Source organism: Protobothrops mucrosquamatus, unplaced genomic scaffold (genome assembly GCF_001527695.2).
Source record: "Protobothrops mucrosquamatus isolate PMUCROS unplaced genomic scaffold, P.Mucros_1.0 scaffold210, whole genome shotgun sequence".
Classification (NCBI taxonomy): Eukaryota; Metazoa; Chordata; class Lepidosauria; order Squamata; family Viperidae; genus Protobothrops; species Protobothrops mucrosquamatus.
The window spans coordinates 54,890-81,746 of record NW_015386564.1 but is presented as its reverse complement, the minus strand read 5'-3'; the positions used below and the strand labels follow the sequence as shown (position 1 = coordinate 81,746).

General features: G+C 45.5%; 1 protein-coding gene across 1 annotated transcript in view; it reads right to left on the bottom strand.

Moving 5' to 3' along the window:
* CDK5RAP2 (CDK5 regulatory subunit associated protein 2) overlaps positions 1–26,857 on the bottom strand; it is an 82,652-nt gene that overhangs the window by 4,022 nt on the left and 51,773 nt on the right. The window contains exons 20-30 of the mRNA XM_029283740.1: positions 25,210–25,444; positions 20,866–21,430; positions 18,583–18,812; positions 17,381–17,429; positions 16,115–16,233; positions 12,748–12,873; positions 10,818–10,934; positions 8,757–8,946; positions 7,337–7,458; positions 4,434–4,685; positions 1,588–1,852 (exon numbers count right to left, since the gene is read on the bottom strand). Coding sequence (XP_029139573.1) covers positions 1,588–1,852; positions 4,434–4,685; positions 7,337–7,458; positions 8,757–8,946; positions 10,818–10,934; positions 12,748–12,873; positions 16,115–16,233; positions 17,381–17,429; positions 18,583–18,812; positions 20,866–21,430; positions 25,210–25,444 — 2,270 coding nt within the window. The remainder of the gene's footprint in view (positions 1–1,587; positions 1,853–4,433; positions 4,686–7,336; positions 7,459–8,756; positions 8,947–10,817; positions 10,935–12,747; positions 12,874–16,114; positions 16,234–17,380; positions 17,430–18,582; positions 18,813–20,865; positions 21,431–25,209; positions 25,445–26,857) is intronic.

The following is a 26,857-nucleotide window of genomic DNA, read 5'->3' as shown; positions in this document are numbered from 1 at the left end:
AGGTGGGGTGGGCCCCCTCCCCCCCAAAAAAGGAAAGTCAGCTTGAATTAATGGCACAAATCCAATTTGCTACAGTTTGGGGGCTGATGAGTCTGAATACTGCGAGTCAGGCAAAACTAATTTATTCCGTTAAAAAGGTAGCAAAATTATGCATTATTCAAGAACGGGAGGAAGGGGGGGGCTGCCGGAGGAGCAGGAAAGCAGCCTAATCAATAACGGTAATTAATAATGGGTTACATTTACTGGGCTCTGTGGAAAAACAAGACTCCCCTCCTCTCCTGCTTTGCATTCCATGTCTCGTCGTTTGAAAGTCAAATGACTCCCGACGTCAATTTGGGGCAATATGGATGTTTCTCCCTTAGCAGACTTTCTAAACGCTTCCATTTAATGATGAGCGAGCTATCGGGCTCCTTGGCAGACGGACGAGAGAGCGAAGGAAAAGAAGCGCCAAAGTGAGAAAACTGGTGGGGAAGAATGTTAAGGAGGAAAGAAACTAACCATGATCAAGGTTTGGGGTGGAGAATGTTCTCTGACGGCAACTTAGAAGCCTTCTGGTTTGGATGGGAGTCCCTTTGAAGAAGGAATGGGATGGGATGGAATAGGATGGGATGGGAGAGGATAGGATAAGGAATGGAATAGGATAAGGAATGGAATGGGATAGGAAAGGATAAGATGGGATAGGATAGGATAAGGAATGGAATAGGATACGGAATGGGATGGGATGGAGTGGGATATGGAATGGGATAGGATAGGATGGGATGGGATAGGATAGGATAAGGAATGGAATAGGATAAGGAATGGAATGGAATGGAATAGGATAGGATAGGATAAGGAATGGAATAGGATAAGGAATGGAATGGAATAGAATAGAATAGAATAGAATAGAATAGAATAGAATAGAATGGAATGGAATGGAATGGAATGGAGTGGAATGGAATGGAGTGGAGTGGAGTGGAGTGGAGTGGAGTGGAGTGGAGGGGTGGAGTGGAGAGTAGAGTAGAGTAGAGTAGAGTAGAGTAGAGTAGAGTAAGTAGAATAGAATAGAATAGAATAGAATAGAATAGTTGGAAGGGACCTTGGAGGCCTTCTAGTCCAACCCCCTGCTCAGGCAGGAATCCCTACACCATTTCATGCAAATGTTTGTCTAATCTCTTCTTAAAAACTTCCAGTGTTGGAGCATTCACAACTTCTGGACCTCCACGTTTGTTCCACTGATGAATTGTTCCAACTGTCAGGAAACTTCTCCTTAGTTCTAGGTTGCTTCTCTCCTCGATTTGATGTGATCTGAAGCCAGCGCTCTGCTGGGAAGCTTAAGCTGAAATCGTGAACTTCACAGCAGGCATCTGCCCACTCCCAACTCAAGTCATAAAGATCCCTGGCTTAAGAGAACCCAAGGGCTTCCGGAGAATTGATCCTAGGGAGGATATCAAAACTAGGAGGATATTAGCCAGGTTCCTTTGCTCGTCTGGACTAAGGGCAGCTAATTTTACCCTTCCTCTCCATTAGGGAAACGTCACGGGAACCCCTGGTGCCTGACCCTCCGTCCTCAACTCTTCTAGAAGTCTGTGGTTCTGTTAACAATCCCACCCATTCAGCGTCTCGGCTACGCCACTTACCATCGCCGCAGAATCCAGAGCTTCTGCCTCTTTCAGAGGAAGCTCCAGTTTGGACAGTTGCTTCCGCCCTTCCGTGACCTGCTTCCGGAGACAGTTGTAATCTTCGATCAAGCCGAGAATATGCTGCCCGTTCTTGTCTGCCCACACGCAGTGACTGGGGATGGGGCAAATCTCTCTGGCCTTATTGGTCAACAGGTTGCAATGGGAGGGGCTGTCCAGGGTGCTGAAAGTCAACTCTGAAGGGGAAGGATGGGAGAGGATGTTGGTTAGCTACCCTCCATCGACGCAACTTGTAGACGTGGCAATCAAAAGTCTTCCTTTACGGAGAAGGGAAGACTTTTACTCATTTCTAGATTATTATTAACCCATGGCCTGTACATTTTCTCTGCTCCTCTGGTAGCTGAAGACAATATAGCTCCTCTGCTTCTAAAGAACTGGATGAAATTAACAGAATAACAGAGTTGGGAGAGACTTTGGAGGTCTTCTAGATTGTCCTCCTAGTGCAGGGGTCTTCAAACTTGGCCCTTTGATGACTTGTGGACGTCAACTCTCAGAATTCCTCAACCAGGCACGCTGGCTGAGGAATTCTGGGAGTTGAAGTCCACAAGTCATCAAAGGGCCAAGTTTGAAGACCCCTGCTTGTGGACTTCAACTCCCAGAATTCCTCAGCCAGGCACACTGGCTGAGGAATTCTTGGAGTTGAAGTCCACAAGTCATCAAAGGGCCAAGTTTGAAGACCTCTGTCCTAGTGCCTCCTTTTTCTTATTTACTACTTCCCTTGAATTCAAAATAACAGGATAACAGAGTTGGAAGGGACCTTGGAGGTCATCTAGTCCAATCCCCTGCTCAAGCAGGAAACCCTACACCATTTCAGACAAATGGTTGTCCAGTCTTTTCTTAAAAACCTCCAGTGATGGAGGGTCCACAACTTCTTAAGGCAAGCAGTTCCACTGGTTATTTGTTCTCACTGTCAGGAAATTCCTCCTTAGTTCTAGGTTGCTTCTCTCCTTGGTTAGTTTCCATTCATGGCTTCTTGTTCTGCCTTCAAGTGAACAAGAAACCCAACGCTGGGCATCTCCATTCTAGAGGCCAAAGGCTCACCTAGCTTTCTCTTTATTTCCTAATCCCCTTGGAGTTAATGGCTCTGAGACACGCACGCGTACTTTTGCAATCTTTTAAGATGGCTTGCTTCATCCAGATATTTCTTTCCCCCAGCTCAGCAGAACAAGGTCAAAAGTATCAGATGAAGTCAGCTGTCAAAGTGGGGATATTTATTCGGTAAGTCTTCTGAGCTAAGGGGCATCCATTATGTTCTGTGCCAATAGATGTTCCCTTCCCCATTCAAATTTGTATGGCACGCCAATGCTTCTGTCTCCCCTTAAGCTTTAGGTGGTTAGAATCTTTGATTTAATGGCAGTGGGGGAGGGTGGGGTTGGGGGGGGAGTAGAGAGAATGCTCCCCCAGGACACAACATAAATTTTCTTGATTCATTCACGGACCCTCCAAAGTACATATTGATCATTGCCAAGTAATGCACAGCCAAGACTCTTGTCTTAAACAAGCTATTCAGTTCCGAAAAAGTTTACGGAAACTGGGTTCAACTGTTTAGCTTTGAAGTTGGGCTTCCCTGCCCTCACCTTGGTGCTTCAGAATTCTGAGAGAGGCTCCTTCGATTGGGTTCTTTGGGAAGAGATATCTCAGAAAGAAGTTGGAGGTTTCTGAGATATCTCCTCCCAAAGAATCCAATCTCGGGAGCTGCTCTCAAAATTCTGAAGGGCCACGGGGAGAGCAAAGAGTACGTGAAGTCAATCTCTATCAAGCTTGTCCCCACAAACCATCTAACCACCTTGCGTGGACCCGTTGAATTCTCCACTCGGGAAACTGCTTGGCGGTGGAAGGCAACTCCACCCCCAATTTCCTTGAGCTAAATCTTCGAGAAGATTAAGAAGGTGAGGACACGTTACACGAAGACGGGATGACTTCCCGCCTATTGAGCAAAGGTTTCATGAAGCTCCGACGTGGCTTGAAATAACCCCAGATGGCCTTTTGAGGAACAAGACAAATCCAATCAGCCCCAGCTCAAATAGCAAAAGACTTCAGGAGCCTCACCCACCTCAAACTTCACAGCATATTCACCTTTACTGATGCCCGGATGCTGTTTCTCCCTACAGCCTACATGTGTCAAGACTGATTTACCCTTTCACTTAGATTTTCTTCCTTGCTCGTAGCTTGACAAGATTGTGGAATCGAATGGGAGGGATGGTATCTGGGCAACCGAGGCGTCTTTGAGAGCCTGCAAGAATGCCAAGGTCACTAACGCAGGTGCTCGATGGAGAAGTGGACTTTTCCCATAACAAGAAGTATTACTATTGGACAACGTGAACAACCGGTGGGTGGAGGTGAGGGAATCTATTGTTTCATTAAGTAAGCTTTGGAGCGGGAAAACCAGAGCTGGTTTTGCTTCTTCTGTGCCAATGTAGATTTTCAGTAAAGTAGTATACTCTTGTTAAAATCATGTCCCAGGAGTTTCTTTTTCTGGAAAGGCCAACTGGACAGTTGACAACATGGCCCTTTGAGGGACAACACGAACCCCCTTTCGCAATCAGCCCCAGCCCAAATAGTAGCAGACTTCATGAGCCTCACCCACCCCAAAGCTCACAGGATCTCTAGGAAGGGTGTATGGGTGATGCCTCCTGCCCAACCCATAGTAGTGGTGGCTTTGATGTGAACAACCAAGTTGAGAGAGCACCAAGGATCTCTCATTCCAACCCTACACATATTCGCCTTTGTGGATGCCCAAAGGCTGTTTCTCCCTACCGTTGATCCCAGTCTGAAGTTGTTGGGACTCGTGACCGAAAAGGTAACTGATCTGCACAGCTGGCCCCAAGCAGTTCTTCTCCCCCTTTCCTAGGCGCAGCTGCTCTTCTACTTTTTCGTGCAACATCTGGTTGGACTTGATGCTCTGCTCCAGCTGCTTCCTCAAGAACTGGATTTCAGTCAACAGTTCGCCTAAGTCAAGAGGTTGGTTCTGATCTTTCCAGCATTCGTCTGCTCCGTTGTGGCGACGATCTGAAGGGTTTTAGTTGTTTTGGGGGGGGGGGGATTTAAGAAGAAAAAGAAAACCATTACTATTATGAACAATTATCAGAGGACTGGAGGCTAAAACATATAAAGAACGGTTGCTGGAATTGGGTATGTCCAGTTTAATGAAGAGAAGGACGAGGGGGGACATGATAGCCATCTTCCAATATCTCAGGGGCTGCCCCAAAGAAGAGGGAGTCAAGCTATTCTCCAAAGTTCTTACAAACTATCAGCCTCTTTCATGGAACCAGTTGACCGACTCTTCTAATGCCAGACAGAATGTAATTGGACCAAAGAGTTCTAGAAGGGCAGGACTGGAAAAGAAAATAGCCTTGAAATAATCAAATGATCAATAATCAAACTGGACATCCACTTGTCTGAAATGATATAGGGTCTCCTGTTTGAGCAGGGGGTTGGACTAGAAGACCTCCAAGTTCCCTTCCAACTCTATTATTATTAAATTTATTAATAATAATAATAATAATGCTCTTTAAGGAAGAAATCCTGGCCTTGAAGGTCTTTTAAACGGTTTCATCTATTGGAACCATGACATCATTATTATTATTGATCATCGCACAGTCAGCCAGATGTTCAGACTGGATTTGGCATGTTTGTCTACCTATCGAGTCCTTACCAAGGACCTGGGATAGGCAGATGTGGATGGTTGATGGTGTTACAGATCGCAGGATGGAAGCAGTTCCCAATAAGGATGCCTTTTGCAACTGACTGATGGAGAATTTGTCAATGCCAATGGTGTCCAAGTGAAGCTCCAGTTGTTTTGGGATCGCACCCAAGGCACCTATTACTATTGGTGCCACCCTTGCTTGCCTTTGCCACAGTCTTTCTATTTCTATTTGTAGGTCTTTGTAGTTTGTTATCTTCTCCAATTATTATCATTATTATCATTATTATCATTATATTATTATTATTATTATCTTTTATTCATTAGACATGAACCTCAGTCAACTGAACATTCAAATTGGCTGGCACTGATGGTTGACACAGGTTGCTACCAGCCTCCTAGGTGTCAACCAGGTATCTCCTTATTATTATTATTATTATTAAAAATGGTGGCGGTCAAAATGCTGAACGATGCAGAATGTGAGCCAGCTCCAAAAAGTAGGTAGATCATGATTTTACAGAGAAAAAAAAATGCATGCACACAAACACACACACACACACACCCTCATGTATGCACGTATAACCCTCTCTAGTAATTGCTTTCACTCTCCGAAGATTTAATAAGAGCCAAAAATTATTTTTCACTTTGACTATAAAAGCTAATGTTGCATACCCAGAGCAAAAATTACGTATATTAAAGGGCTGGAGTGAAGAAGATTTATAAATTCTGAAGGACGTTTGAAAGCCTGGTGAGAAGAGAAGATGAGCTTGCTCAAGATTAAATAACAGTAAGAAAAGTGTCCTAATTACAAGACGCCGAAGGGGAGGGTGTGAAGAGAGGCTAAAAACAAAGGCAGCCTCTCCGCTTGAAACCTGGATTTCTGATCGCCCAAATCAAGGAACTCAAAATTCTTTGAACCTGGCAAAGAGCAAACTTTATGCCAGGGGTCACCAAGGTGGGCTCCGGTGGCCCTACCTCATTAAAAGAAATTCAGGCTAAATATTGCAAGTTTTTCAAAAGCTAGCAAAATCTCACCAGAGATATGCAAAACATGGAACGTCAGACGCTGCATCGAAAGTTGCAGGCCTCAGAGTTCAGGTAATCTTACAACAGTTTGTTTAATGGCCATTCAAAGTTACAACGGCACTGAAGAAAAGTTGATTGATGACCAGTTTTCACATTGATGAAGCACCCCCACAATCAAAATTCAGGCACTTGAGAATAGAATAGAATAACAGAATAGAATAGAATAGAATAGAATAGAATAGAATAGAAAATAGAGAATAGAATAGAATAGAATAGAATAGAATAGAATAGAATAGAATAGAATAGAATAGAAAATGGAATAGAATATGGAATGGAGAATAGAATAGAATAGAATAGAATAGAATAGAATAGAATAGAATAGAATAGAATAGAATAGAATATGGAATGGAGAATAGAATAGAACAGAACAGAATAGAATAGAATAGAATAGAAAATGGAATAGAGAATAGAATAGAATAGAATAGAATATGGAATGGAGAATAGAATGGAGAATAGAATAGAATAGAATAGAATAGAATAGAATAGAATAGAATAGAATAATTGGAAGGGACCTTGGAGATCTTCTAGTCCAACCTCCTGCTCAGGCAGGAAACCCTATACCATTTCAGACAAATGGCTGTCCAGTCTCTTCTTAAAAACTTCCAGTGTTGGAACATTCACAACTTCTGGAGACAAGTTGTTCCACTGGTTAATTGTTCTCACTGTCAGGAAATTTCTTCTAAGTTCTAGATTGCTTCTCTCCTTGATGAGTTTCCATCCATTGCTTCTTGTCCTGCCCTCAGATGCTTTGCAGAATAGCTTGACTCCCTCTTTTTTGGGGCAGCCCCTGAGATATTGGGAGACTGCTATCATGTCCCCCCTGGTCCTTCTCTTCACTTAGACTAGACCTACCCAATTCCAGCAACCGTTCTTTATATGTTTTAGCCTCCAGTTCCCCTATATTTGAACCGTTTGTATCTGGTCCTTTTACCTTTTTCATTCCGGAGCGCTTCGTCCAACTTTTCGTACACCTTGAGCTCCACTCGCAAGGAACACAGCAATTTGTCGCTCTCTGACAGCTGATGCTGCTTGGTGGCCAGCTCCATCTGCAACCTGGGACATCCCAAGCAAACTGGTCAGCGTGGGATTACAATTCCGCCTCACGAAGGGGGATCTGACCGTGCTAACAACCGTTGTTTGCCGTCAAGTCCCCCCTTCAGGCCTTCCTCCTGAATCCTGACTTTCCATAAAGGAAGTGGACTTTCCATAAAGGGTTGTTCCTCTAATTTGGTCTTCAGGTCTAGGCAGTTCACAAGGCCAACTGCATTCTAACTCTAGTTCTCAGACTTGTGCATAAAACTCAACCCATGGGAGAAGGATCTGTGACTGTCCACCCACCCATTGAGGAACAACATGGAGCGTTTTTCTCTAGCAACATCTGGAAAACAACTCAAAGCTGCTGTTCAAAAAGGCAACTGGACTTTCTTGGGTTTTGTTTTTCCTTGAAAACCCAAAGGTGCTTTTTCAAGAGGCCACTGGACTTCCTTGTTTTTTTTCTTTTGAAGACGTTTCGCTTCTCATCCAAGAAGCTTCTTCAGCTGTGACTGGAGGATGGGGAAGGGAAGGGTTGATAAGCTCCAAGTGGCCTCAACAGCTCTCAGAAAGAGTGCAAATGACCAGCGGTCTGCAAGGAATATAAATCCTTCCATTGCCCACCATCCAGTCAAAGCTGAAGAAGCTTCTTGGATGGGAAGCAATGAAAAACAAGGAAGTCCAGTTGCCTCATGAAAAAAGCACCTTTAGGACAACCATGAACGTGGAGGGCTGAGAATCTCTGTATGTCAACGCTGCAAATACTGTATATTCTTGCTTTGACAATAGGCAGAACTGTCTGGTATTTTTATAGTTAAACCAGGCAACAGGGAAAAAGGGAGGAGAATAAGGATAGCCCGGGAGAAAGAAACCGGAAGTAAATCACATCTTCCAAGTTGATTGGAAGATGTGAACCATGACCCCAAAATAAGGGGGTGGCTTCTCTTCCGTTACGCATAACATTCTAAGCATTTCCACCATGCTGTACTGACATCTCTGTAACCTTAATAAATGCTTTTAGGAAAAAATATGCCTGAAAGTTCCTTTAAGTGTTTCGTTAATCAGACACATGACACCGTAGACATTTCCTTGAAAACGTTTCGCTTCTCATCCAAGCAGCTTCTTCAGTTCTTCTTGGATGAGAAGTGAAATCGTTTCAAGGACCGAAACCAAAGAAGTCCAGTTGCCTTTTTGAGCAGCACCAAAGCTGGATGGTTGAGACTCTTTGGGTTCTCTTCTAGGAAACAACTGGATCACCAGCCCCATTCTGCCCCATGGGGAGTTCTCGCTGTTTTTCCCACCGTGGATTTAAGGATCACCTGTTCAGTTCGTTCCTGACATTGTAGATTTCGTGGGTCAGACCCTCGTTTTCGGCCTCTCCTTTCCCCACTTGCTCCCGCAGCTTCTCGTTCTCCTTCTTGAGGTGCTCCTGGTCCTCCTGAAGACGCTCGACGGCCAGGCGCTTCTGGGCCAGGGATTCTCGCAAGGCTTCGTTTTCTTTCTGCTTCTCTACCAGGTGAGCCTCAAGTCCTTCTGATACATAATATTTTATTAATTTTCTATTCTTATAGATCGTAAGTGCTTAGTAAACAACCTGTTGTCTGGGTCCTTTTTTTTTACTTAATCATACGCATTAAATTCCTAATCTCTACCGCCTTTCCTGGGGAGGAAAGCTATGGCAAATCAAGACAGCATACTAAAAAGCAGAGACATCACCCTGCCAACAAAAGTGCGTATAGCCAAGGCCATGGTTTTCCCAGTTGCAATGTATGGCTGTGAAAGCTGGACCATAAGAAAGGCTGAGCACCAAAGAATGGAGGCCTTTGAACTCTGGTGCTGGAGAAGACTCCTGTGAGTCCCCTGGACTGCAAGGCCATCAAACCAGTCAGTCCTAGAGGAGATCAACCCTGACTGCTCTTTAGAAGGCCAGATCCTGAAGTTGAAACTCAAGTACTTTGGCCACCTAAGGAGAAGGAAGGACTCACTGGAGAAGAGCCTAATGCTGGGAAAGATGGAGGGCAAGAGAAGAAGGGGACGACGGAGGATGAGGTGGCTGGATGGAGTCCCTGAAGCAGTAGGCGTGAGCTTCAATGGACTCCAGAAGATGGTAGAGGACAGGAAGGCCTGGAGGGACGTTGTCCATGGGGTTGCGATGGGTCGGACACGACTTCGCAACTAACAACAACAACCCCCTTTTTCCGGCCAAGCATAAACTACGTTCCCACATTGAAAATTATTCTATGTCTTCTTTTTCTTTATGCAGGCGTTTTCTTCTACAATGGACAGTCCTGTCTTTGCTCCAGTTCCAGGCAGACACGGGTAAAGCAACTTGTCCCAAAGGGGTTTTTTCAAAAGGTAACTGGACTCTGTTTTCCCTTGAGGATGTTGCCGAAGCGACAAATCTTCAAGGAAAAACAAAGAAAGCCCAGTTGCCTTTTGAAAAAGCACCTTTGGCACAACCGGATGAACATCTTCATCGATAAAGCATCTTCTTTAGAGCAGGGCTTTTCAACCAGTGGTACGGGTACCACCTGTGGTACATTGGCACCTGGCAGGTGGTACGCGACCATCCCAGAAAAGTGGTAGCTGGGGAGGGGAATGAGCTGAACCGGTGGCAGCACCGCACAAGCCTGAGCGAGAGATGGCTGGAGCTGCAGGGCTGTCAGGGCTCAGTGGAAGCGCCAGGATCAGCGCCAGGCTCCAGCTGGAGCTCGGCACTGATCCTGGCGCTTCTGCTGAGCCCAGAAGCAGCGCCGATCAGCTGGAATGTTGCAGCATCTCCAGGGTCTTGTGATTTACATTCAGATGCTTGGCAACCGATTCATATTTATGACGGTCACAGTGTCCCAGGGTCATGTGAAGTGACCAAAACCTGCTGCAACCACCCAGCAGACGGGGGGAATAAAAACCAAACACCCCCCCCACCCCACCCCCGCTGCCAATCCTCAACAGAAATGCTCACAACAATGGAAACCTCGGACAGGAGGAAGAACGCCGCCGGGCGGGCAGGCAGGTGTCTTGCTCGGCCGTGCCTTGGGGGGCACTTTTTTCAGTGCCACTATAACTTCGAACAGTCACTAAGCGAGCGGTTGTAAGTCGAGGACTACCTGTACTTTATCACTTTTTTCCCTTTTTTGGGGGGGGGGGGTCATCAAGTTTTTGACACCTTGTTAGGCGACTGGTGGTACTCGGATGTTGCCATATCCTAAAAGTGGTACAATGGGTGAAAAGGTTGAAAAGCCCTGCTTTAGAAGACAAAGTCAAAAATGGAAGGGGGGGGGGGAATCATAGCACCTTTACTGCTTTCCAACTGAAAATGATCAAGCCTCTTCTCACACACACACACACACACACACACACACACACGTTATCTATCTCACCTCGGGATCCTTTCTCCAGCATGGCGTTCAAAGTCTGGTTCTGCTTCCTCAGGAAATGAATTTCAGAAGTCAGGGAATTCAGTTGCTCCGATCCCCGGATAGCAACCTTCGCTAAGTCTATAAATATATACATAAAAGTGATTGAGGAGTCATCTTTGGATCAGTCAAGATTAGATTATTCTTCCCCCCAAGAGGAGAACCATTTAAACAAAGCAGGGAGGGAGGTTTTTTAAAAAAAAATAGAGAGGAAAAGCTATTTATCCCCGATATATTCTGAAGGTTTATCACGGGTACCCAGGGCGAAAAAAAGAATCCAGCTGGACTTTTTTTTTTAGCAAGCCATCCCAAACGGAGTTGGTATCAGCCAGGCTGCCTATTATCCTTTGCTGATAATGGTGGTGGTGGGGGAACAAGGCTCCTCTATTTAATCTGGGCCACCAGCCAGAGATTGTAAACAGACAGCTTTGCTGTCATTTGCAACAACCTAGTAAATTGCCGCAGGTTTTGATTTATTTTATTATTATTATTTTTTTTAAAGGGGGACGTCAGGGTTGGCTGGCTGCTTTTTGAGCTCTCCTGCTGATCCAGGATTCCAGCTGCCTCAACAGAAGCCGGTCGACGGGGCTTGGCAGGGAGAGGATCCTGGTGCCGGGGGCTACTTTTGCAAAAGGACGAGGGCGGCTGTGCAAAGCAAAATGGGCTCGTTTTTTTAGAGGGGAGCCGCTCCAGCCCAAACACAAAACAGGGGGACGGGTCATCTGCGTCCTGGTTAGTGTTATCTGCTGCGATAGAAGAGAGTTGAACTGGGGGGGAGAGGGGAGGACCTTGGTGTTCTCTGAGCTGGGTGGTTTTCTTGCAGACATTTCGTGACCCTACTAGGTAACATCATCAGTGCTAGAAGGGAGTTGGGTTTGCAGGGAGGAGGAGGAAGAGGAGGAGGAGGAGGAGGACGACGACGACTGCGAGGTCCTTGGTGTTCTCTGAGCTTGGTGGTTTTCTTGCAGACATTTTGTGACCCTACTAGGTAACATCATCAGTGCTAGAAGGAAGGGGGATTTGCAGGGAGGAGGAGGAGGAGGAGGAGGAGGAGGAGGAGGACTGCAAGGTCCTTGGTGTTCTCTGAGCTTGGTGGTTTTCTTGCAGACATTTCATTACCCTACTAGGTAACATCATCAGTGCTAGAAGGGAATTGGGTTTGCAGGGAGGAGGAGGAGGAGGAGGAGGACTGCAAGGTCCTTGGTGTTCTCTGAGCTTGGTGGTTTTCTTGCAGACATTTCATTACCCTACTAGGTAACATCATCAGTGCTAGAAGGAAGTGGGTTTGCAGGGAGAAGGAGGAGGAGGAGGAGGAAGAGGAGGAGGACTGTGGGGTCCTTGGTGTTCTCTGAGCTTGGTGATTTTCTTGCAGACATTTCGTGACCCTACTAGGTAACATCATCAGTGCTAGAAGGGAGTTGGGTTGGCAGGGAGGAGGAGGAGGAGGAGGAGGAGGAGGAGGAGGAGGAGGAGGAGGAGGACTGCAAGGTCCTTGGTGTTCTCTGAGCTTGGTGGTTTTCTTGCAGACATTTCATTACCCTACTAGGTAACATCATCAGTGCTAGAAGGAAGTGGGATTTACAGAGAGGAGGAGGAGGAGGAGGAAGAGGAGGAGGAGGAGGAGGTGGTGGTGGTGGACTGTGGGGTCCTTGATGCTCTCTGGGCTTGGTGATTTTCTTGCAGACATTTCATCACCCAACCAGGGAACATCATCAGTGCTGCGTGATGACCAAGGATGATCATCAGTGCCTTGTTGATGTTCCTACATCTGGTCTCCTCTGGGTAACTCGCATGGGGTAGTGGGCAGCACCAAAACTGTAAAAGTGTGAGCCACACCCTGCCACTGGAGCAGAGGCCATGGGTCTCTGAGGACTTATGTACCAAAGCATCTTACCTTGGTCCGGGCCGGGAACCGGGACCTGTTGCTCCAGGTGCTTCCTCAGATGCTCGTTCGTTTTTATGGATTCTTCTAGCCGATGTCTCAGCAAGCGTATTTCTTGGAGATGTTCCATCAACAGCTCTGAAGAAATTCCAGAGATTGGCTCTAATCAGCTTAGGTTGGGAGGTAGCAGGGAAGCAATGTTGAGCTAAGGATGCTGCAAATCTGGTCAGTGATGGGTCCTCCAGATATTGGGAAGAAACCTTCAAAATCAGGTCCAATTCCCTCCCCCCCCCCGGGCCACGTGGGACACCCCTGATGTCCCTTAAATACGTCACGCACAGGCCCAACTTCATCTCATCCACCTAAAAAAAGGTCTTCTGCTCAAGCAATCTTTTTCTTTGATGCCACCTCCCTTCAGAAGGAGGAGAATGGCTTAAAAAACTAACGAAGATGGACAGCAGGAGGTGGACGCGAGGAAGGAAACTGCCTGGAGCTGTGTTGGACTGCAGTTATCTAGAAGACTAGTTAGTAAATAAAGAAATGTAGCCACTTAGAGTCTTGGAAGTGGTATATAAAAGAAACTAAAACTGGATTAAGAGGCAGAGTACTCAGAACAGAATAACAGAGTTCAAAAGAACCTTGGGAGGTCCTCTAGTCCAACCCAAGCAGGCGCCCCTACACCATTTCTGACAGATGGCAGTCCAGAACAAGCTGACTGTAGAAAGGGTGACAGGCAGCTGAAGTGATTAGTATTAGATGCTATTAAAGTTCCCCTACAGAGGAAACTTAACACGACAAAGTGAGTTTCCCAGCTTAGCTACTTAACTAACTCCTGAATTATGGGGTAACCCCTCAAAAACCATCTACATTAAAACATTGGTGGGCACAACTGTGTGAGAAAAAAGGCACCTTTTCCCCATCTGGGTAATTAAAAGAAATCTGTACAGACCACAATAGCCCAATTCATTGCAGGAAATCCTTCCCTTTGGCACCCCTGTTCCTTCAACTCCTTTCTCCTTCCATCCAGGACCTGTCCTTCAAAAGCAGGACCTGTCCTTCAATTTGGTTGTTGCAAATGACAGCAAAGCGGTCTGTTTACAATCTCTGGCTGGTGGCCCAGATTAAATAGAGGAGCCTTGTTCCCACCCCCAGCCATCCTGGACCCACCCAAAAATGTTGCTCTCCAATTCTTAGTTATTTTCATAACCCAGCTCACTGGAAAAATCCAGACACCCAGTATCCAGTGTCATCTAAAGACGCTCTTCCCGTTTCAGGCCCATCTTGCTTTGCTACATATGCTTCGCTTTCCGCTGACCCCATCTAGAAAAAATAATTCCGCAAAGTGACCGTGGCTTTGAGCCTTGCGTCCGCTAAAACGAAGCACCGAGGACGTCGGTTCTTCTGCCCGCTCGTGTTCTTGTACCTTTGAGGGCGCAATGGGTGCAGCAACGGACCGTTCCCCAACAACTTTGCATATCTGCTTCGCTCCGGGGTCGTTCCCATCATTTGACGGCCCCGCTCTTGTCATTCTGCTCACCCACCCTCTAAGCTTCTGAACTCCTGTGGCCGTCGCCAAATGTTGTTGGGGTTTTTTTGGCGCTGTCCGGTTGTCAGCCTGCAGATTGCAACCCGAAGGCAACGGATGCGCGAGGTGTGCGTTTCTGGGCCAGGGCTCCCATCAATTATGCAAGGTAGGAAAGCCGACACCGGTTTCTCTGAAGGTGGACAGTCTAGAATTTAATCCTTGCCTGCTGATTATTTGGCAGACAGTTTAGGAGCATTTTTGGGGGGGGTTAAAAAGAAACTCACAAACCACAGATGAAGAAGGACCCACGGGTGGAATAGGCTTCTGAGCTTTCAAGAGTCAAAGCCAAGCTGAAACAGCCTTTGGAGGTCATGTAAGGATCTCAGAAGGTTGACTCGGCCTACCATCCTTCTGAGGTCGGTAAAATGAGGACCCAGATTGTTGGGAGGCAATAAGCTGACTCTGTAAACTGCTTAGAGAGGGCTGTGAAGCACTGTGAAATGGTATATAAGTCTTAAGTGCTATTATTGCTATCTGGCTGTCTATTTATGTCTGTCTATCTATCTATTTACAGTATCTATCTATCTCTATCTGTCTATCTATGTCTGTCTGTCTATCTACAATATCTATCTCTGTCTATCTATCTGTCTATGTCTGTCTGTGTCTGTCTATCTATCCATCCATCCATCTATCCACCCACCCACCCCCCCCCCCCCCTCTCTCTCTCTCTCTCTCTCTCTCTATCTATCTGTCTATGTCAGTCTGTGTCTATCTATCCATCCATCCATCTATCCACCCACCCACCCATCTCTGTCTCTGTCTCTCTGTCTCTGTCTCTCTCTCTGTGTGTCTCTATCTATCTATCTATCTATCTATCTATCTATCTATCTATCTATCTATCTATCTATCTATCTATCTATCTATCATCTATCTATCTATCTATCTATCTATCTATCTATCTATCTATCTATCTATCTATCTATCTATCTATCTATCTATCTATCTGCCTGCTGTGATGGCACAAAGATTAGAATGCAGTATTGCAGGCTAACTCTGCCCATTGCCAGCAGTTTGATCCTGACCGGCTCAAGGTTGACTCAGCTTTCCAATCTTCCAAAGTTGGAAAAATGAGGACCCAAATTGTTGGGGGTAAACTGCACAGAGAGGTCTGTAAAGCACTGTGAAGCAGTATATAAGTCTTAAGTGCTATTGCTGTGTCTATATCTATCTGTCAATATCTATCTATCTCTATATGCTACATCTATCTATCCATCCATCCTTCCGAGGTGGGTAGAACGAGAACCCAGATTACTGGGGGGCAGGATGCTGACTCTGTAAACCGCTTAGAGAGGGCTGTAAAGCACTGTGAATCAGTATATAAGTCTAAGGGCTATTGCTATTGCTTCAAGAGTCAAAGCAAAGCTGAAACAGCCTTTGGAGGCCATGTAAGAACCTGTAAGAAGGATTCAACCTAACCCTCTGTGTCACTCAGTGGCCAATCATAAGCATCCATAAATTTGTAAATCTGTCCTAGGAGTGGTCATCTCACACAGTAGATGGTATTAGTAGCAATTCACTTGAAGCTGGAGGAGATATCTTAGGAGGCATCAAGACTTGCTACCATCAATAGATCCAGTCCTCCATGAATGCATCCTGTCCTTTTGAAAACTCCTTACCTCCTGGATTTGAAGGCAGAAAGAGTCACCTCCAAGTCCAGCCTCCTGGCTTGAGCAGAGGGTTAGACTGGAAGACCTCCAAGGTCCCTTCTAACTCTGTTATTCGGTGACTCTGACTCGGCAAGATTGTCACTCCTTCAGCATTCCCTGCGCATCGGCCAGACAGACCAATGTTTACCTGGTGGGAACTTGGTTGGGGTGGCAGAGGGTTTCCCCTTCCCGCTCTCCGCTTCTTCTTTTCCATGCGTGGACACCTCCAAAGAAGTCAGGTGTTGGGATACCTCGAAGTCAGACAAGCTACAGAGAAAAAGAAAATGGGCAAGGTTTAAATTCGGGGAGTCCTCCACTTATGACTACAGTTGATGACCAAATTTCTATGGCTCAGCAAGACACTTGTTAAGCTTTGAGGTTTGCCCCATTTTGCGACGTTTCTGGCCACCGTGGTTAAGGGAATCACGGGACTCGTCAGATTAGTAACCCAGTTGTTACTAATGGCTTCCCCATTGACTTTGCTGGTCAAAAGGCCGCAAAAGGGGAATCACACGGAAGCAACATGTCATAAACATGAACCACTTGCAGAATTTGATCCGATGGCCATGGCGGATGCTGCAACGGTCGTAAGTCTGAAAAACGGTCGTAAGTCCCTTTTTTCAGCGCTGTTGTAACTTCGAACGGGCACCAAATGAATGTAAGTCAAGGATTACCTGTATTTTGCTGGACGTTCTGTTTGAATTGGGATGTACCGTCAAGAGAAGGTGGACAAGGGAAGGACTGAGCCGTGCCCCCCCAAAAAAGAAAATAAATGGCTCTATAGGAATAGAATAGAATAGAAGCTGGAAGAGACCCTGGAGGTCTTCTAGTCCAGCCCCCTGCTCAGGCAGGAGAACCTATACCGTCTCAGACAGGTGAATGTCCAGTCTCCTCTTAAAAATCTCCAGTGATGGAGTGCAAGAAAAGAAAAAGAAGCGAGGGAGGGAGAAAATAATAATAGAATAGAATAGAATAGAATAGAATAGAATAGAAATACAGAATGGAATAGAACAGAACAGAACAGAACGGAACGGAACGGAACGGAATAGAATAGAACCTGGAAGGGACCTTGGAGGTCTTCTAGTCCAGCCCCCTGCTCAAGCAGGAGAACCTACACCGTCTCAGAGAGGTGAATGCCCAGTCTCCTCTTAAAAAATCCCCAGTGATGGAGCACCCACAATTTCTGGGGGGTCAGCTGTTTCACTGGTTGATTGTCCTCGCTGTCAGGAAGTTTCTCCTTAAGTTGTCATTGTGTAGACAGATCTCCACAAAATGCCCAGGCACACCAAGCAGGAGGACGAGTGCTCACGCGGACGTTTGCTCAGCGCACAATTCCATCTCAACGTTTAAAAACGGGGGGGGGGGGGGTGTCCTGATAGAAGGACGTGAAACCGAAAGCCATTCTAGGACCTACCTCTGGGCAAGGTGGCAGAGCTTGGTCATGTCCTCCTCTATTGATTCTCCTACAAAGCCAGGGAGAAAAAAAATAAATAAATAAATTACAATGAAGGGGAATATTTGTAGCTCAGGGTTGAAATGTTTGAAACGAGGAATCCTTGGTCCTCTGTGAGCTTGCTTGTTTTCTTGCAGACGGTTCATGACCCAAACTAGGTGATACCATCAGTGCTAGAAGGGAGGAGGAGGAGGAGGAGGAGGAGGAGGAGGAGTCCTTGGTGCTCTCTGAGCTTGGTTGTTTTCTTGTAGACGTTTCATTACCCTAACTAGGTTACATCAGTGCTATAGTAGTAAGGAGTCCTGTTTGCTGTCGGTTTATATTCTGGGGTCTTGCCTGTCTGTCTGTCTGTGTGTGTGGGGGGGTGTCTTAGAGATTCTTTGGCTGGGCTGTTTACTAATGGCTCTTTCTGGGAGTTGAAGCCCACCAGTCTTAAGTTGGCCAATTTGAAGACCCCTGATTTAGGGATTACATAAATCAGTAAAGTAAGTTTGAACAGGCAGAGCAGATTTCCCAAACCTGGGCCCACTCAGAAGGGTCTTCTCATCCTCCCCCAAGCAGACTGGCCCTGGCCGGCTGGCTAGGGATGATGGGAACTGTAGTCCCATGTCTCTAAACGGCACGGTGCTGGGGAAGGTGGAAGCTCAGGGTTGGGAGTGGAGGCTTAAATTGACCCGTTGTCTTTTTTCCTTTCGGCTTTGGACTGCAAGGCGATCCAACCGGTCAGTCCTGGAGGAGATCAACCCCGACTGCTCTTTAGAAGGCCAGATCCTGAAGTTGAAACTCAGGTACTTTGGCCACCTAAGGAGAAGGAAGGACTCCCTGGAGAAGAGCCTAATGCTGGGAAAGATGGAGGGCAAGAGAAGAAGGGGACGACAGAGGATGAGGTGGCTGGATGGAGTCATGGAAGCAGGAGGCGTGAGCTTCAATGGACTCCAGAAGATGGTAGAGGACAGGAAGGCCTGGAGGAACGTTGTCCATGGGGTCGCGATGGGTCGGACACGACTTCGCAACTAACAACAACAACTTTTTTCCTTCTTTTTTTGGTCCACAGAACCCGTAGTCATGATGGGACGGGGGTGAAGCCTGGAGGGAAAAACCAGAAGATGGACACCACCACCACCACCACCACTGAAGTTCTCAAGAAGGTGACAGCAACCCACCATAGAGACACTGGTGCTCCAGCCTCTCAAACAGCTGGGCGCTTTGGTTGAGCTGCTCCCGGAAGCTCTCGGCCACGTAGTAATCCACCTCGCTGTCCCGCAGGAGATCTTCGAAAGTTCGGATCAAGTTGGACAGGTGTTGTCGGTACGTGGCACAAATGTGGTGGCTCCGGTGGATTTCCTGGCGTTGGGACCGCTCGGGAGGCGACGGGCAGAGGGATAGAGCTTGCCTGCGAAACGGAAGCCGCCGCTCCAGTCAAGCTTTCTGAAGCTCCCCTTTCTAAACAATTATTTATTTTGTGGAGAAAATTGATATGGCCGCCCGCTCGCTCTTAAAGAGACTCCTGGCAGCTTACAAAATACAAATAAAAAAATAAAAAACCCCAATACAGGTAAGTCCTCGATTTATAACAGTTCATTTAGTGGCTGAAAAAAGGGACTTGGTTTTTTCACACCACCCTCGCAGCATCCCCATAACCAGGCGATCGAAATTCAGACGCTTGGCAACTGACTCGTACTTTTGACGGTTTTGCACAGTGTCCCCGGGATCGTGTGATCTCCTTTTGCGACCTTCTGATGAGCAAAGTCAACGGGGAAATCCCGATTTATTTAACAAACTGGGTTACTAACTGAACAGCTGCAGGGATTCCCTTAACCATTCTGGCAAAGAAAAGGTTGGAAAATGGGACAAAATTGACCTAACGAATGTTTCGCTTTGCAACTGTGGACGTAGGTCAAGGGCTGCCTGTGTTTAACCAGAAAAACAATAATCCCTTCACACACACACACACACACACACACACCTTTTCAGATGCTTGATAGGGAACACAAAATTCAGATTTCATCCCTTTCCACAATTACCAACGGGAGTTTTTAACCAGGGGATGGGTTTAGATCAAGGGTATCCAACCTTGTCCACTTCCAAGACCTGTGGACTTCAACACCCAGAATTCCCCTGTGCTGGCTGGGGAATTCTGGGAATTGAAGTCCACGAGGGTTGCAAGTTGAGCAAGGTTGGACCCAGCCCCTGTTTGAGACTCTAGACTCTGCAAATGTAGACGAAATTGTATAAATCCTTCAGTCGGTCCCGCCAATCCTTTGATATTTTTTTATTTTCTTCCTGTATCTATCCAGGAGAGATGAGGCTATGGAGAATGATATCTGGGTGTTTGCAAACCTATTTTCACTTCTCCGGTTCAGCTTGGCTAACCGGGTTCTAACCAAAATGTGCTTTAACGCAGAAAATAAAATTGAGGACAGGCCTCCCGCTGTGCTTCAGGATGGATTTTTTCCATTCCTTTGCCTAGTTGATATATTTCTGCATTTCATTTACAGAAACAGGGGGGGTTGTGGTTCTTTTTCCCCTTCCTATCGCGGGCTGTGACAAGTGCAAATCAAATGCTGATTTTCCTCAAGGGGAAGATGCTGCGTTTTGTTTTTTTTATAAAAAGCCTAACAGGGGAATAAACTGGACAGGTAAGATGGTTGGAGGTGGTGTTTCTCTGCCATTCCCTAAAATACAGAGTTTCTGAGTCTTCAGACTGGCATAAGAACAGACAATTAAAATAAACAGAATTGGAAGGATTAGGGTTAGATAGACAATGAATAGATAGATGGATAGATAGATAGATAGGTAGGTAGGTAGGGAGGGAGGGAGGGAGGTAGACTGATAGATTGATAGGTAGATAGGTAGGTAGATGATAGAAAGATAGGTAGGCAGGTAGATTGATAGGTTGATAGGTAGTTTGATAGGTAGACTGATAGATAGGTAGGTAGGTTGATAGATTGGTAGGTAGATTGATAGGTAGGTAGATTGATAGGTAGGTTGATAGGTAGATTGATAGGTAGGTTGATAGATTGATAGGTATTGATAGATTGATAGGTAGGTAGGTTGATAGGTAGGTAGATTTATAGGTAGATGATAGATTGATAGGTAGGTAGATAGGTAGATAGGTTGATAGATTGATAGGTAGATTGATAGATTGATAGGTAGGTAGGTAAATAGATGGTAGATAGGTAGGTAGGTAGATAGGCTGATAGACAGATTGATAGGTAGGTTGATAGGTAGGTTGATAGATAGGTAGACTGATAGAATGATAGGTAGATAGATTGACAGGTTGAAAGGTAGATGATAGGTAGCAATAACAATAGCAGTTAGGCTTACTGGGACTCAAGAGTGGAAGACTACCTGTATTATAACCATGGTTTTGTTTTGTTTTCTTTTGTTTTGCAGGCACCCTCAACCACAACCCTTTCTCCAAGGGTGAGCCGGGGGCTACTCACCCGGCCTGGGACAGGCTTTTCAGCTTGTCGTGCAGACGATGGACCTCATCAACCAGCTTCATGTTGGCCATCTGCTCTTTCTCAAGTTCAGCCTCGTTTTCCGACAACAACTCTTTGAGCTTCTGCAGGGTCTGGTCATTTGAGGGTCCAGATCCAGCATCTTCCTCCTCCACGCCTTCCTTCAGCTGCGTTTCGTTGGAGAAGCTGGTCCATTCCTGGTCGCTTTCCTTGAACCCTGCAGGAGAAGGACTCTCCCCATCACTCCGAAGGTGGTCCAGAGGGTCGCTGGGAGGGGGCTGTTCGACCAGATCAAACTGGACCAGCAGCATCTGATACTTCTCCACTATAGACTTCAGATCCCGGATCCTTTGCCTCAAGTCTTCAATGTCATCCACAGCTTCGCAATCAAACGCGTCGAAGCTCACGACGCTCTGCTTAAGAGAAGGGCTGTTGCCATCCCGGAACGTGGCCGTGACGTCCCTGCACTGCTTCTGAGGGACATCAAGCGGGGGGAGAAGTTCTTGCAAAGCAGACTGTCTTGACCCGGGGGTCTTCCTTTCGGTTTCTGAAATGGAAAAAGGCAAAAGGCATTTAACCAGAGATGGACTTGGTTTGGGACTAACGAAGAGAAGGACGAGGGGGGGACATGATAGCAGTATTCCAGTATCTCAGGGGCTGCCCCAAAGAAGAGGGAGTCAAGCTATTCTCCAAGGCGCCTGAAGGCAGGACAAGAAGCAACGGATGGGAACTAATCAAGGAGAGAAGCAACCTGGAACTAAGGAGAAACTTCCTGACAGTGAGAACAATTAACCAGTGGAACAACCTGCCTCCAGAAGCTGTGAATGCTCCAACACTGGAAGTTTTCAAGAAGAGACTGGACAGCCATTTGTCCGAAATGGTATAGGGTTCCCTATCTGAGCAGGGGGTTGGACTAGATGACCTCCAAGGTCCCTTCCAACTTTATTATTATTATTATTATTATTATTATTATTAGTAGTAGTAGTAGTAGTAGTAGTAGTAGTAGTAGTAGTAGTAGTAGTAGTAGTATTAGAGATTTCCGGACAGTGAGGACAATCAACCAGTGGAACGGCTTGCCACTAGAAATCGTGGGCGCTCCATCACTGGAGGCCTTTAGAAGAGACTGGACAGCCATTTGTCTGGAATGGTATAGGGTCTACTGCTTGAGCAGGGGGCTGGACTAGAAGACCTCCAGGGTCCCTTCCAACTCTGTTATTCTGTGTATTTCCTTTGAGGTTGTTATGTTTCCAATGTATATTCCTAAAACTAGTGATTCCACCAAGGAGATCATCTGATTTGCATCTCCTCCAAACTGGGACCCTTTACATTACAGTTACTGGGACCCTGTTCTTCCCATGGATTGGATCCAGCAACTAAACACAAATTATGGTTTGTTGGAGAAGGAGGGTAAACAAACAAATTTTATGTTGGTGGGGTCCTTGATGCTTTCTGAGCTCGGTTTTTTGGCGGGTTTTTTTGCAAACGTTTCATTACCCCATTAGGGAACATCATCAATGCTAGACGTGACACTTTGTCTAGCACTGATGATATTACCTGGTTGGGTTATGAAATGTCTGCAAGAAACGACTCAATCTCAGAGAGCACCAAGGATCCCACAGTCCTCCTCCTCTTCCTCCTCCTCCTCCTCCCCCTCCTCCTCCTCTTCCTATCTGCAAAGCCCATTCCCTTCTAGCATTGATGATATTACCTAGTTGGGTTATGAAATGTCTGCAAGAAACGACTCAATCTCAGAGAGCACCAAGGATCCCAGTCGTCCTCCTCCACCTCCTCTTCCTCCTCCTCCTCCTCCTCCTATCTGCAAAGCCCATTCCCTTCTAGCACTGATGATATTACCTAGTTGGGTTATGAAATGTCTGCAAGAAACGACTCAATCTCAGAGAGCACCAAGGACCCCACAGTCCTTGTTTACCTCCTCCTTCTCCTCCTCCTCCTCCTCCTCTCCACAAACCCCACTCCCTTCTAGACTAACGATGTTACCTAATTGGGTTACGAAAAGTCTGCAAGAAAACAATCTCAGAGAGCATCACAACCCTGAGCTACAAATATTCTTTACCATTTCACACTTCTTTTATGTCTTAAATGTATATCCCAGCCTGTTTCCAGCCGCTTAAAAGGGCATCCATCACATTCCTGCTACCAAATTTTTTTCACCAGTTGCCAATCCCGAGTTGTAAGCCGAGATAAGGGAGAATGACTGGCACAAAAAACTCATTTAATGAGCTTCCATGGGGGTGGAGGGGGGTTGGGCTGTAGCCTTCAACCTGCGCCTTTTTAATTTCAACCTGCCACCTTAGGCCTCCACTACCTGTAGTTTTTCAAATAATTAGATAAATGTCCGTGTGAATATAGGTTAAAAAAAAAAAAAGACACCCTAATTTTGCTGGTGTTTGTACACAGCCACTTTCTCTTCCCTTTCCTATTTGTTATTCCATTTTGCAATGAAAGAAATTATTGATGGAGTAGCTTTGGAGGTCTCTTTGATGTCTAGAAAGAGGGAATGGAAAATTTGATAGCAGGTTCACTCCGTGATCATTAATCCCATGTACGAACCACTTTAAGCTGTTCAGTTACGTCCTGGGAAATTCAAACAGAGACAGGGAAACGGGGAAAGAGATTTTTTTTTTGTAGCTCACAAAATGTGCTTGTTAGAAGGCACTAATGGCGATTTAAAAATAAAATTAGAGAGGATCAGAGGAATTTCACCGCTTCCGGCTCAGAGGGAAGCTACACCTCCAATTATACATCAAGCACTTTTGTAAATCCCGCTGACAAGTCAAAATATATATATATATATATACATTAATTCTCAGAAGCTGCTTTTCCAAACTACAAACAGGAGGGCTGGAGAGGAAAAATTCACTTCAGCAAGTCAACTATTAGACAGAATAGTTTCACAGCAGTAACCACACGGCTAACCTGTGGGTTTTTTGTTTTTTGGGGGGGTAAGTTGGGTTTGCAAACTGTACACGTTGCAAATTGCACCCGTATAAAAATAATACGAGCTGCAGAAATTCAAAGTAGGGGAAAATGTACCTAATTGGGTCGCGTTGCTGATGCTCTGATCCTGGTCTCTCTGCACAGGGCTTTGGATGCCGGGCGGGCTAACATCTGCTTCAAAGACTTCTGGTTTGATTGCCGATGCTTCTGAAAAAAAAAAAAGGGGGGGGTTTGATATTTTGGGCTTAAGTGAGCGGGAAATGACAATGTTTAAAAATGAAAATAAAATTTGAAAAGGGAGGGGGAAAGGAATTTTTTAAAAAATTCACTACCTGCTTTCTATTTTAAGGGGAAAATGGTGATTCTGCTAACTGTTTTAAACTAACAGTTAAAAGTAAGCATTTATTACATTCTTGGGACAAGAATAACTTATTCCTTGTATATATTACAGTATTTTTTGTTTAACCTCCTTTAGGCTCTTTCGTGAGTCTATCCATGTACTTTTTCTATGTTTATCTTGTTTTGTCTGTATGCTATCTAAAGCATAACATGATAATTGGAGAAACTGAACAAAATGAAAATAAAACTCAACAATTGTTGCCTCTTTTGTGACAAGTGTCTGTCTGTCTGTCTGTCTGTCTGTCTCTCTCTCTCTCTCTCTATCTATCTATCTATCTAACTAACTAACTAACTATATCTATCTATGTATCTATCATCTATCTAACTATATCTATGTATCTATCTATCAATCATATATATATATCATATATATATAAAACTATCTATGTATCTATCTATATCTATCTATCTATCTATATCTATCAATCTTCTAACTATTATATATCTATCTATATATCTATCTATATCTATCATATATATATATTATATATCTATGTATCTATCTATGTATCTATCCATGCATCTATCTATGTATCTATATATCTATTATCTATCATCTATCTATCTATCTATCTATCTATCTATCTATCTATCTATCTATCTATCTATCTATCTATCTTTATCCCTCTCTCTCTCTCTCTCTCTATCTATCTATCTTCTATATCTATCTATCTTCTATATCTATCTATCTATCTATCTATCTATCTATCTATCTATCTATCTATCTATCTATCTATCTATCTACCTACCTACCTACCTACCTACCTACCTACCTACCTATCATCCATCCATCCATCTATCTATCTATCTATCTATCTATCTATCTATCTATCTATCTATCTATCTATCTATCTATCTATACATACATACACACACACACACACACACACACACACACCCTCTTGTTAGACCAAAGGAACGGAAGAGGAGAAAATCTGGCTGGTCTCCTTCCATGCCATCTCACCATACCTGCTTGTTTGTCTTCTTCCCGTACGTCTTTCCGGTTGGACCCATGACCCTCAGCCTCACTTTGCTGGGCCTCTTCTCTTAGGGGCCTTCCCTTCAGGCCTTGGTCCAGGGTGAAGACACAATGCTGGAGATCTGGCCTGGGCAGGGGGCTCACTAAGGAGATGCTCCCCGTGGATCTTGAGGGTTTCAGTAAAACAGGCAAGCGAGATTTCTTGGGTTGGTAACAAGAGTTGCTCTGAACGAAACAGGAGATCGAGAAAGGATTAAGCAGCGCATCGATAAAGACCAGAAGGAAATGCAGTCTGATCCAGGACAAGCTGAGAGGGAGAAAAAAAGGGGGTGCCTTTCGTGTCTGGGGGTGTGCGGAAGGGATGATGCACGCAACTGAAGAAGAGGGGGAAAAAATCAGCCTTGCAGGGCTGCAAAACAAGTTTGGGGCAGAAAGGCCACCCGTAAGCTTAGCAAGCTGGATTTCTACAGATTTTTTTTTTAATGTAATTCTTATCTACCTTGCTTCTTCCTCCCCTTTCTTCCTGTGAACCCTTGCAAGTTCAGAAAGATTTTTTTAAAAAAAAATAGTTAAGGAAGCACATCGACACCCCATGCATCATTAACTTAAGAAATTACCCTTGAATGTTGCGATAACTATGAAAATGGCCGGTTATTTCTGAGCATTAAGGATGTTCAGGAAAAAAGGCTCTAGCAGCGACTGATTAGCTCTAATAGAGAATAACGGCTAAAAGACCGTAATAGCTAGAAGCGACGTTACTCCCACTGCTTCAGAGTTTCTCCTGGGTGGTGGGTGATGGGACAAAACCTTCCCTTGAAGGCCCACCCTGAGTGGAGATCTCTTTGCCTCAGTTACTCGCTGAGTAAAGGGGACGGGGAAAGAGAGGGGAAAATAGACATGGCCCGGCGGTCCTCCATGGTAAGAGCTGAACATCTACAGATCTTTCAGGAGGTCCACCAACAACATCTACAGATCTTTCAGGAGGTCCACCAACGGTGTCTGAGCAGAGCAGGGCTCATGGAAAGGCATCTACCTTCCCACCTGCTTCAGACCAGGTGTCTCTTTCTCACCTGGACTGGACATGTTTAGCTTAGTTGGGCCGGAGCGCAAAATGTGTTTGGTGTCTTCTAAAGCAGAGATCCAGGTCCATGTAGAAAAAACAAGGCCTAGACTAGACTATGAGAACCTGTCATTCACTGGGCAGCCCTGACACTAACTCAACCAGATCAGCAAGGATTTCTTTCTTCTTCCATGTATTCTATAGTTGCCATGTACTCACTAGCACTGATGACATTACCTAGTTGGGTCATGAAACGTCTGCAAGGAAACCATCAAGCTCAGAGAGCACCAAGGTGGACTCCTCCTCCTCCTCCTCCTGTCTTTCTTGCAGATGTTTCATGACCAAACTAGATGACATCATCAGAGCTAGCAGGGAGTGGGTTTTGCTCTCTCTACTAGCACTTACCATTCCTTTCCAACACTGATGATGTTCCCTAGTTGGGTCATGAAATGCCTGCAAGAAAGCTACCCAGCTCAGAGAGCACCAAGGACCCCACAGTCCTCCTCTTCCTCCTCCTCTTCATCCCTTGCAGATGTTTCATTACCAAACCAAGTGACATCATCAGAGCTAGCAGGGAA